General features: G+C 41.8%; 1 protein-coding gene across 2 annotated transcripts in view; it reads right to left on the reverse strand.

The window, feature by feature from the left end:
- Positions 1-12,418, reverse strand: part of LOC140209810 (lamin-B3-like) — a 115,124-nt gene that overhangs the window by 50,091 nt on the left and 52,615 nt on the right. For both annotated transcript variants that reach the window (XM_072278320.1, XM_072278319.1), the window contains exons 7-8: positions 5,420-5,633; positions 2,922-3,029 (exon numbers count right to left, since the gene is read on the reverse strand). In XM_072278320.1, coding sequence (XP_072134421.1) covers positions 2,922-3,029; positions 5,420-5,633 — 322 coding nt within the window. The remainder of the gene's footprint in view (positions 1-2,921; positions 3,030-5,419; positions 5,634-12,418) is intronic.

The raw sequence follows: 12,418 nt of genomic DNA on the forward strand, positions 1-12,418 counted from the left end.
CTGGAAGCATGGACGTCTTCTGAAACTGGAAGACATACAAGGCAAACACTGGAAGGAAGTGAGAAGGAGACTTTTCCCTGCAGAGCGTGGGCATCAGCAATGGCACTGTGGTTGGATGACAACCTCCTCCTGTTGGGGGACCTATTCTGGGACCACCTCACCAAGCTACTTCAGACAAGGTGGGTTTCCCTGGTCAATTGGCAAGCTGATGACCTCTGCCACTTCATACAGGTGAACTGACCGAATGAAAAGTGGAAATACTTGCTCTTGCTGGCCTAAAGTTCAATTGCAATCAAAACCTCAGAGAAAATAAAGACTATGTTTGTATGCAAGATCCAGGCAACATTCAACGAAGGTTGATACAGCCTCAAACTAATATTTTGACTGACAGTGGGCAGATGTTAACCATCTCGAATAAGACATCAAGAATCCAACCAGTACTCCACAATGTACAATGTTATATCATCAGTGAATCTCGATCATCAATATCCCATAGGATTTCATTGTCAGAAGCTAACCAGCCCAGCCATGCAGGTAGAATAGCAGGTCAGAGACTAGCAGCTGGGCTAAGATACTGATCTCCTGTCTTGACAAAGTCTTGTCACATCTACAAGACACCAAGTCATGCATATTCTACACTTGCTTCAGAAAAGCTTGAATACTGGCATCACCTTGGATAAAGCAGCCACTGTCCTGAACATCTCTTTTTTCACCACTGTGTTCGCAGTGCACCCATCTGCAAAGTTCTCCCCAGCAATTTACTAAGACTTCTTCCATGAGGTCTTCTAAGTCCTTGACCTCTCCCTCCAGACTCAGTAAAGGCAACAGGTGCACTATGACCACCAGTACAACACTCCCTCCAGGTCACAGTAAATTCTGACTCGGAAATATATCTGCCATCTTTCAACAAAGACACTGCCAACTTTTCAGGGACAATCAGAAATGGGAAAGAGATACCAGCCAATTCACCTGCCTATGATTACAAATGTTTTGCTTTCATATTATACAGTTTATTTTATATGTATTGATATATGTGAAGAAGCTAAAACGAGTAAAATAATTTCAGCACCTTGATGTATTCATTGTAGTAATATGCTGCTAAGGAGAGAAATTGTTTCTGTTTTTAAAATAGTGATGCTTATGCAATAAAAAGGAATCAGCATTATTCTTACAGATGTCTCAATACCATTTGAATTCCTTTCAAACAGCACTTGCAAACAATAAGAAGAAAGCAGTCACAATTTTATTTCATCTTCAAGTTCCTGAATATAAACTCATGTTATTGGGCTGCTTAAATTACCAACATATTTCTCTGGATGTGAATTGAATAAAACATTCTTAATGCCACATTGAATTGCATTCCTGGTCCACTGTTGTCATTCCTTCAAAGAAGTAATTTATCCATCATTCGTTCTGTTACAGAACGGAAATTTCCAAATCCTGATTCAGGAGTCCCGAGGGTACACCCGAGATATCTTTGCAAGCCACATGGGAGGAAATCAATGGCTATTTATCTCTCCAAGGGATTTTGGCTGGGGGAGATGGGGAGGGAGTGGTTTGTTATTGGAGAGAGTGGATGGGGTGGGGGAGGTGAGGACCTCAAGTTTAAAGGGTGAAAATACTAGATAATGTGCTGTTAGTTATAAGGGCAGAAGAGGTGCACATTTAGCTAAAAAAAAATTATAACTTTATTCTGAGCAACACACACAAAATGCTGGAGGAACTCAGTAGGTCAGGCAGCATCTATGGGGGGGAAAATAAACAGTTGACCTTTCAGACTGAGACCCTTCAACAGGACTGGAATGGAAGAAAGAAAAAGCCAGAATAATGTAACGGGAGCAGAAGGAGATAGCCTTGCAAGCTGTTTCTACGTTATTAATTCATGAACATGAATTAAACTGAGCTGGACTGAATATGCCTGGACTCTTTCAATAACCTTTGTAGCTTGCTGTTTTATACGCCGTTTCTCTGTGAGAGCACGGAGGAACATCTGGTGAAACTTCTGAAACGCCTGCTTCGCTGCTGCTGCAACTTTGTGGTCCAGAATCTCCGGAGGGGAAGGGCTCGAGTCCTCGGCTTTGCTTGTTGCTTGATGGCCGGGGCGGGGTCAAAGCACTTGGCAAAGGATGGCGCTTGGAGAGGCTGTATCGGAGGGGCTGGTCAGAGGCTCGAAGTTTTCGGACGGACTCAGAGTCCGCTGCAGTCAGGTGCTTCCAATGCATTGGCAAGTTGTCGGCGCTTGGAGGTTCATGGCAGGGAGAGTTTCTCCCTTCTGCCGCCTGCGTTAGATGATGAGTCGATTGGGACTTTGAGACTTGTTTTACCGTGCCCATGGTCTGCTCTTTATCAAATTACGGTATTGCTTTGCATTGTTGTAACTATATGTTATAATTATGTGGTTTTGTCAGTTTTAGTCTTGGTTTGTCCTTTTTATGTGATATCATTCTGGAGGAACATTGTATCATTTTTTAATGCATGCATTTCTAAATGACAATAAACGAGGACTGAGTGTCCTCATAATCTAATCTAACTTGAATCATGAACAAATTGGAAAACAGGAGATTAAGAAGTTTACTAATAGAGATACAAAAGATCATAAGGCACCTATATACGGTGAAAGCATGTAGCTGTTTTCCCCAGAGAGGGGCTAAAAACACAAGGGCATAAGTTTAAGATCAGAGGCAATAGATTTCAAAGGAAAATCAAGGGCAGCTTCTCCACAGAAAGGGTGGTGCATATTTGGAAGGCAACGCCAGAAATTGTAGTTGACGTGAGCACATGAGCAACACTTAAAAGGCATCCAGATAAATACAGTACACGGATATGAGAGGTTTAGTTCACTGGGCAATACAGTTGGTATGGACAGGTTGAGCTGAAGAAGCTGTATCACTCTGTTACTCCAATTCTAAGTGAGTACTTACAGTTACTGTTTGCTTGGCTTTAAGAGTGAAATGTGCAGAAAACTTGTACACAATCTCTGAAGAATCTTCAAATTTTCTCCTTATTATCCACCCTTTTAATGGTTGGTCCTATAAATATAATAAACACTAATTTCAAATTCTCTGTCAAGAATTTTAAAAAGTAACAATTTCCATCAAATAAAAAAAGGAAAAGAATGCAAATACTGGAAAATGGAAAGAAAATTTGATAATGCTGGAATTGCTCCTGATGATAAAAGAACAGGTTTAATGCTTCGGAAAGACACAGAGCTTTAGAACATTAGACAATGACTTTCTCTCCAATTCCTGCACAGATATGTCAAGAGCAAACAGATTGTAATGGTCAAAATTGGTTCTCTGTAAGATCAGAATGGTAATCCATATTGTGGAGTAGAAGATTTGGGGAAGATCTTCAACGACTTTTTTTGCGTTTATATTTACTCAGGAGATGGACACAGTATATAGAATTGAGGCAAAGTGGCATTAACTTCATGGACTTTGTATACATTGCAGAGAAGGTGTTTCCTGACCTGAGGCTAATTAGGGTGGGTAAATCCACAGGGCCTGACAAGGTGTTCTCTTAAACCCTGCTGAGATACTTCAAAGGTTCAAAGGTACAATTTAATGTCAGAGAAATGTATACAATATACATCCTGAAATGCTTTTCCTTCACAACCACCCACAAAAACGAGGACTGCCCCAGAGAATGAATGACAGGTAAGAGTTAGAGGCCAGACTAAGAGTGGTCCACCCGTCCTCCAGTTTCAGAGGTTCAGTTCAGGGCTATCTCTGACTGAAAAAAACGAAATTGTTATGGAAACATCAATGAAGAATCCTTCTACATCAGAGTGTGACAGTGTTCCAGAGTCTCCATCCAGGACTTCATGACTGACATCCTCTGAACCAAAACCAAAAAAAAATGCTGTAAATTCTCAGCTGGTCAGACAGCATCTCTAGAGAGAGGAAGAGCATTTACAGCAGCCAATCGACCAATTAGCCTATCTTTGGGGTACAAGGAGGAAGTGGAGGTACTAGGCTGGCTCTCAGTGCCACCCTAGTCTCAATAGGCCGAATAGCTGCCTCCTCTGTGATAAGAAAAGTGAGGATTCCTTGAAGTGGAGCCACTGTTACATTGCAGAGAACTCAGCAGTGAGTATCTACCCCAAAATATAATGTGCTGTTGACTGTCATCTTCACTGAAATCATGTTATGCCAGGAATACAGTGAGAACTTTCCTCTTCTGGTAGATCTCTGGGATATTTTATGTTCACTTGCAAATGAAATTGGGGCCTTTTCTTACTTCTCCTAAAAAGGTGTTTGGAAAGTTTTATCTGTCCTTAATCAGTCCATGTCTATCCATATTCCCATATATCCAGTCCCTTAGAAAACTTTCCAATAACTTTCCCACTACCTGTTTATTTTTTTTGAGTCTATCTTAAACAGCAGAACAACATTGGCTATCCTCCAATAATCTGCTACCTCACTTGTCACTAAGGATGAGATTTTGGGACTCTAACATTTAATCCTATGGCCTCTAATTATGGGCTTCTCTACCCTAGTAAACAGACCATGCTTTTCATAATAGTATAAAGCCTTCACAGCATGACACATTCACAATCCAATGTACACAAGAGGCTGAAACCTAGATCACCATGGCCTACTTAGGAAATAAACCAATTTGCATCATTGGACTATAAACGTATTTGCCCACAAATTTAAATTTAGATTTGTTCACTGTAAAGTGATCCAATTACTTGACCTGCCCTCGCTTAAAGCAGAGTTTCCATTCGATTACATACTGAGACACTGTACGGACTCACAGCCAAGAAATAAGTAATGAGCATGACCTAAAAAGGAAATTGGACAAGGCATCACTCAAGTACTTCTTGCACTGCTGAAATCCACCTTATAAATGGTGGATTTGGCAGAACATTAATAATCATTCACTAATTATATATGGATCACATTTCAGAGGCCATTTTGGTCATTGTCAATGTCAAGATGGCAGAACAAGACAGGCCAGCCAAGAAAAATAAAGCAGGCAAGACCAGGAAGTAACAAGGATGCAGACAGAACATAACTAACTCAGAAAATGTGTAGCTCAGGTGGGTGATGTTTGGGTTGATTTTGGGAATCCATTTGCAAATGTCACCATATGAGGAGACACCATCTCTCCTTGTATGGTGACAAAATGCTTGCAAATCGATTGCCATGATCAATGAACAACTCAAGCCAACCATGCAGATAAGAGTCTCAACAATCTAAGATGCAATAGTATTAGAATCAGATGTAGATAGTTTTACTGATGACATTAGATGGACAGCATTAAGACCGCCCATTTCTACAAATGTATGTATTGTTCATCATCAGATACAAATATGTCAATGAGGCTGTGAACATTGTGGACCAGCCTCTGGTACATAGAACGGTGATGTCACTGTGTAAGGGTGACATTTGTGGTAGAGACCAAAGGTATTTACCTTTTTGGAAATATTCCTTAATTTGACAAATTTTCCTTCATTATCAATTTCTTCTATAATAACTTTTCCTTTAGAATACATGTATTCTTCCATATTGTAGTTATAGCTGGAAGACTCGGTTTCAAACAATTTCCTTTTCTTCCCACGGCGTGAAGTCACACGACTTGAGGGGGACACCACACTCCGTGGCAATGATTTGGGAGTCAAATCAAGTCTGTAATATTAAAAACAAGCTGAAAATAATTATTTCACCCTCCATGCGAATGTAGCAATTCAAGTGTCCACAGGACAAATAGATCTTTGAAATATAAGCACATCTCAGAGTCAATTACGTATGCTGCTTGCACTTCTTTCCCTAGTCTGTTTGAGAGTAAATGTTGATACAGACTCAAGCCAACTCCCATTCCACAAGAGTCATAACAATACAGACTAAGTTTGAAGTATAGTTTAATAGTAGCATGTCCAACCTTGCCCAAAGAGACAGAAAAATAACTAAAATAGGGAAGTACTTTATGTCACTGTTTCACAATACATCATCAATGCAAACCAGGTTTAAAGAAAATCACTGAAAAAGAAGGCAATGACAAGTATAGTTAGATGTTTGACATATTATTTACGATTGCCTATTCTATGAATTTTTTTTAAGTGAGAGATTGGAAGATGAGAGGGGAATGGAAGACAACAAATGTCTGTAAATCAAATGCATATTTTCTTCTGAATACCTTTAGGGTTGGTACATAGTTCAATTTTTTTTAGGTTTCAAAGTATATTTATTATCGAAGTATGTATGCAGTACACAACCCCGAGATTTGTCTTCCCACAGACAACCACGCAACAAAGAAAATCAAGGATCCTGTTCAAATAAAAAGATCAACCTCCTCAATGCAAAAGAAAAAACAAATTGTGTAAACTGCAAAAAAACAGCGAAAACCAGAGAGTCCAGGCATATTCAGTTCAGCTCAATACATACCCTTAAGGCCCCACAATCCTGTGCTGCCCACCTACACCCATTTGACCAATCAACATACTAAAATCTACATCTTTGGAACGTAGGAGGAAACCAGAGCACACAGAGGAAACCCATGTGATCACGGGGAGGTCATACAAACTCCTTACGGACAAAGGCAGAACCGAACCTGGGTCACTAGTTCTGTAATAGCGTTACATTAAATTCTACACTGCTGTGCTGCCATGGTTAATGCTGTTACTCACAGCTCCAGAAAGTTGGTTTAGTCCTGACCATTGGCTGCTGCCTGGGGGAAGTTTGCATGTTCTCCCCAACAAAGTACGTGTTTCCTCCCAGAAACAGACAATGTAGTTAGTTGGCCATTATAAATTGCCCCTAAAATAAATGAGTCACTTTTGGGAGATACGATGTAAATGATGCTTTATGTAATAAAGTAGCCGAAGAGACTGGTTTTGTGTTCTATGACAATGCCTCAGAAAGAAACAAACTGGATCTTATCCTAAAGTTCATTTCAAGCATGAGGCTATTGGTGACAAGCTCTGAAAAATATGCAGATAGCTTGATGAAAATACTTTCTCAACACCCGTTAGATTTGCAGACATGCAGATTTGTATGACCATTAGATCAGAAAACTACCTACACTCTGTCCGCCAGAGAAAGCAGAATCTCCCAGTGGCCATACATTTTAATTCCACATCCCAATCCCATCCTGATATGTCTATCCATGGCCTCCTCTACTGTCAAGATGAAGCCACAGTCAGGTTGGAGGAACAACATCTTATATTCTGTCTGGGTAGCCTCCAACCTGTTGGCATGAACATTGACTTCTCTAACTTCCGTTAATGCCCCTCCTCCCCTTCTTACCCATCCCTTATTTATTTATTTATTTATTTATTATTTTCCTCCTTTTTTTCCTCTCTCTATCCCTCTCACAATAACTCCTTGCTTGCTCTCCATCTTCCTCTGGTGCTCCTCTCCCCCTTTCCTTCTCCCTAGGCCTCCCGTCCCATGATCCTCTCCCTTCTCCAGCCTTGTATACCTTTTGTCAATCAACTTTCCAGCTCTTAGCTTCATCCCTCCCTCTCCTGTTTTCTCCTATCACTTAAGATCTCCCCCTCCCCCTCCCACTTTCAAATCTCTTACTATCTCTTCTTTCAGTTAGTCCTGACGAAGGGTTTCAGCCCAAAATGTCAACTGTACTTCTTTCTATAGATACTGCCTGGCCTGCTGCGTTCCTCCGGCATTTTGTGTGTGTTGCTTGAACTTCCAGCATTTGCAGATTTCCTCATGTTTGCGATCAGAAAACTATTTGATTGAAAAGGGAGTTGAAGTTTGTCCTAAATTGGCATAAAACTATTTACCATGGGCATGTAGCAGTTAGCACAAGCTATTACAGCTTGGGGAAATTTAAACTCGGCATTCCAGAAGTCTTGGTAGAATTTGGCACCAATGACATAGGTAGGAATGGCAGAGAGAGATTTTTCTGAAGAGAGATTTTAGGGGAGTAGGTAGAAAGCTGAAAAATAGGACCACCAGGGTACTAATCCCCAGATTGCGACCTGTGCTACACACCAGTGAAGGTAGGGAGGGAGGGAACGTCGACTCAGACCATGAGAGGCCTGCGTCGGGCATTTTCGTGCCTTACAAGGCGCAGATTGGAAGTCTGTGTGGGGCTCCACTCCTCGCACAGACACTAGAGCAATGTGTGGTTAAGTGCCTTGTTCAAGGACACAAACACGCTGCCACAGCTGAGGCTTGAACTAGCAACCTTGAGGTAACTAGACGAACGCCTTAACCACTTGGCCACGTGCCCAACACAAAGTAAAGTGAAGGTAAGAATAGGCTAATTTGGCAGATAAACGTGTTGGCGAGGAACTGGTGCAGAGGCAAGGGGTTCGGATTTAAGGATCATTGGGATCACTTCTGGGAAGGTATGAGAGTACAAAAAGTGCGGGTTATACCTGAAACTGAGGGGGACTAATATCCTTGTGTGCAGGTTTTCAGGAGCTGTTTGGGAGGGATTAAACTAATTTGGCAGGGGGATTGGAACCGAGTGATTGTGCTGAAGATGAGGCAGTTGGTTTACAAACAAAGGTAGTGTGTAGTGAGACTGCTAGCAAGGACAGACTGATGTAGAGCAAAATTGCAGTCACCACAATGAGTTGCAACGCAAAAGGGACAAATCAAAAAGGGTGATGAGTACAGGCCTCAGGGTGTTATATTTGAATGCATGCAGTATAGGAAATAAGGTAGATGAACTTGTAGCACAGTTACAGATTGGCAGGTATGATGTTGTGGGCATCACTGAGTCAAGGCTGAGGGAAGATTATAGCTGGGAGCTTAACATCAGAGATACACATTGTAGTAAAAGGACAAGCACATAGGCACAGGGGGTGGGGTGGCTCTGTTGGTAAAAAAAAATGAAATTGAATCCTCCGATTGTGGTGACAAAGGATTGGGAGGCGTAGAATCCTTGTAGGTAGAACTAAGAAACTACAAGGGTAAAAAGACCCTGATAGGAGTTATAGACAGACCTCCAGACATGAAGGATTTACATAGAAACATAGAAAATAGGCGCAGGAGTAGGCCATTCAGCCCTTCGAGCCTGCACCGCCATTTATTATGATCATGGCTGATCATCCAACTCAGAACCCCGCCCCAGCCTTCCCTCCATACCCCCTGATCCCTGTAGCCACAAGGGCCATAGCTAACTCCCTCTTAAATATAGCCAATGAACTGGCCTCAACTGTTTCCTGTGGCAGAGAATTCCACAGATTCACCACTCTCTGTGTGAAGAAGTTTTTCCTCATCTCGGTCCTAAAAGGCTTCCCCTTTATCCTCAAACTGTGACCCCTCGTTCTGGACTTCCCCAACATCGAGAACAATCTTCCTGCATCTAGCCTGTCCAATCCCTTTAGGATTTTATACGTTTCAATCCGATCCCCCCTCAATCTTCTAAATTCCAACGAGTACAAGCCCAGTTCATCCAGTCTTTCTTCATATGAAAGTCCTGCATCCCAGGAATCAATCTGGCGAACCTTCTTTGTACTCCCTCTATGGCAAGGATGTCTTTCCTCAGATTGGGGGACCAAAACTGCACACAATACTCCAGGTGTGGTCTCACCAAGGTCTTGTACAACTGCAGTAGTACCTCCCTGCTCCTATACTCGAATCCTCTTGCTATGAATGCCAGCATACCATTCGCCTTTTTCACCACCTGCTGTACCTGCATGCCCACTTTCAATGACTGGTGTATAATGACACCCAGGTCTCGTTGTACCTCCCCTTTTCCTAATCGGCCACCATTCAGATAATAATCTGTTTTCCTATTTTTGCCACCAAAGTGGATAACTTCACATTTATCCACATTAAATTGCATCTGCCCACTCATCCAACCTATCCAAGTCACTCTGCATCCTCTTAGCATCCTCCTCACAGCTAACACTGCCACCCAGCTTCGTGTCATCCGCAAACTTGGAGATGCTGCATTTAATTCCCTCATCCAAGTCATTAATATATATTGTAAACAACTGGGGTCCCAGCACTGAGCCTTGCGGTACCCCACTAGTCACCGCCTGCCATTTGAGCTACAAATGACATGAGATAGAAAAGGGATGTCAAAAGGGCAATCTTATGATAGTCATGGGGGATTTCAATGGGCAGATACATTGGGAAAATCAGGTTGGGTGCTGGATCGCAAGTGAGGGAATTTTAAAAGTGCCTACAAGATGGTTTTTTAGAGTAGCTCGTGGTTGAGCCCACTGGGGAATCAGGTACTCTGGATTGAGGGTTGCACAATGAACCAGAATTGATTAGACAGCTTAAGATAAAGGAATCCTTAGGAGGCAGTGATCATAATATGATAGAATTCACTCCACAATTTGAGAGGAGAAGCTCCTTTTGATACAGATGTATCCTACAGATATAGATGTGGGAGAAAAGGGAATTACAGGGGCATGGAGAGAATCTGGCCAAAGTTGATTGGAAGGAAACATTAGCAGGGATTATAGCAGAGTAGCAATGGCCGGAATTTCTGGGAGCAATTCGGAAGGCGCAGGATAGAAATATTCAAAAGAAATAGTAGTTTTCTAAAGGCAGGATTATACAACTGCGGCAGACAAGGGAAGACAAAGCCAACTTAAAAGCCAAAGAGAGGGCATATAATAGAGCAAAAATTAGTGGGAAGTCAAGAGGATTGGGAAGCTTTTAAAAACCAACAGAAGGCAACTAAAAAAGCATTAGGAATGAATCAAAGGTAAGCTAGCAAATAATATTAAAGAGGATACAAAAGGTTTCTAGTTATACAGTATGAAGGGTATAAGAGAGGTGAGAGTAGATATTGGACTGCTGGAAAATAATGCTGGAGAGATAGTCGTGGGGGACAAGGAAATGGCAGACAAATTGATTAAGTATTTTGTATCAGTCTTCAGTGTAGAAGACACTAGTAGTATGCCAGAATTTCTTGAGCATCAGAGGGCAGTAGTGAGTGAAATTGCCATTGAGAGAAGGTGCTTGGGAAACTGAAAGGTCTGAAGGTCGATAAATCACCTGGACCAAATGGTCTACACCACAAGGCACTGAAAGAGGTGGCTGAAGAGATTATGGAAGCCTTAGTAATCACCTTACAAAAGGCAATAGATTCTGGCATGGCTCTGGAAGACTGGAAAATTGCAAATGTCATTTCTCTGTTCAAGAAGATAGAGAGGCAGAAGAAAGAATGTCATAGGCTAATTAATTTGACCTCAGTGGTTGGGAAGATGTTCGAATCAATTATTAAGGATATGGTTTTGGGGTACTTTGAGGTACTTGCCAAAGTCAGATGTTACAAAGTAGATGGAGGTGCAGGTAGTGTTGAGGAAGCAGACAAACTGAAGAAGGACTTAGACAGATTAGGAGAATGGGCAAAGAAGTGGCAGATGTAATATAGTGTCAGGAAATGTTTGGTCATGCACTTTGGTAGAGAAATAAAAGCACAGATTATTTTCTAAATGGAGAGAAAATTCAAAAATCTAAGGTGCGAAGGGACTTGCAGGTCCTCATGCAAGATTGCATAAAGGTTAATTTGCAGGTTGAGTTGGTTGTGAGGAAGCCAAATTCAATGTTAGCATTCATTGTGAGAGGACTAGAATATAAAAGCAAGGATGTAATGTTGAGGCTTTATAAGGTACTGGTTAGGCCTCACTTGGAGTATCGTGAGCCGTTTTGGGCCTCAAATGTAAGAAGTTATGTGCTTACATTGGATAGGGTTCAGAGGAGGTTCTCAAGAATGATTCCAGGAATGAAAGGATTACCATATAAGTACTGATTGATGCCTCTGAGCCGATACTCACTGGAATTCGGAAGAATAAGCAGGGGGATCTCATTGAAACCTATCGAATGTTTAAAGTCCTCGATAGAGTGGATGTGGAGATAATAGTGGGGGAGTATAGCACCAAAGGGCACAATCTCAGAATAGAGGATCATTCATTTAGAACAGACGTGAGGAGGATTTCTTTTGAGCCAGGGTGTGGTGAATCTGTGGAACTCGTTGCTACAGGCATCTGTGGTGGGCAAGTAATTAGGTATATTTACAGCAGAGGCTGACAGGTTCTTGATTAGTCAGGGCTTGAAGGGTTATGGGGCGAAGACAGGAGATTGGGGCTGAGAGGGAAATGGATCAGCCATGATGAAATGGCAGAGCAGACTCGATGAGCCAAGTGGCCTTATTCTGCCCCTATATTTATGGTCTTATGGTCCTCTGTAAAGAGTCTCTTTCCGTACTCCCCATGGAATGTGTGGATTTCCCCGGGTGCTCCGGTTTCCTCCCTCAATCCAAAGACGGACCAGATAAGTTAAATGGTCATTGTAAATTGTCCCATGATTAGGTTAGGGTTAAATCGGAGCTGTCAGGGATTGATGGGGCTGTGCAGCTCGAAGGGTCTACTATGCACTGTATCGCTAAATAAATAAATAGACCAAACAGCAGTTAGACCGCAATTGGCTACTGTGTACAATCTAGTCCAATGAGAGATCATAAAGTTAATAATGGAAAA

This window comes from Mobula birostris, chromosome 14 (assembly GCF_030028105.1).
Source record: "Mobula birostris isolate sMobBir1 chromosome 14, sMobBir1.hap1, whole genome shotgun sequence".
In the NCBI taxonomy this organism is placed as follows: domain Eukaryota; kingdom Metazoa; phylum Chordata; class Chondrichthyes; order Myliobatiformes; family Myliobatidae; genus Mobula; species Mobula birostris.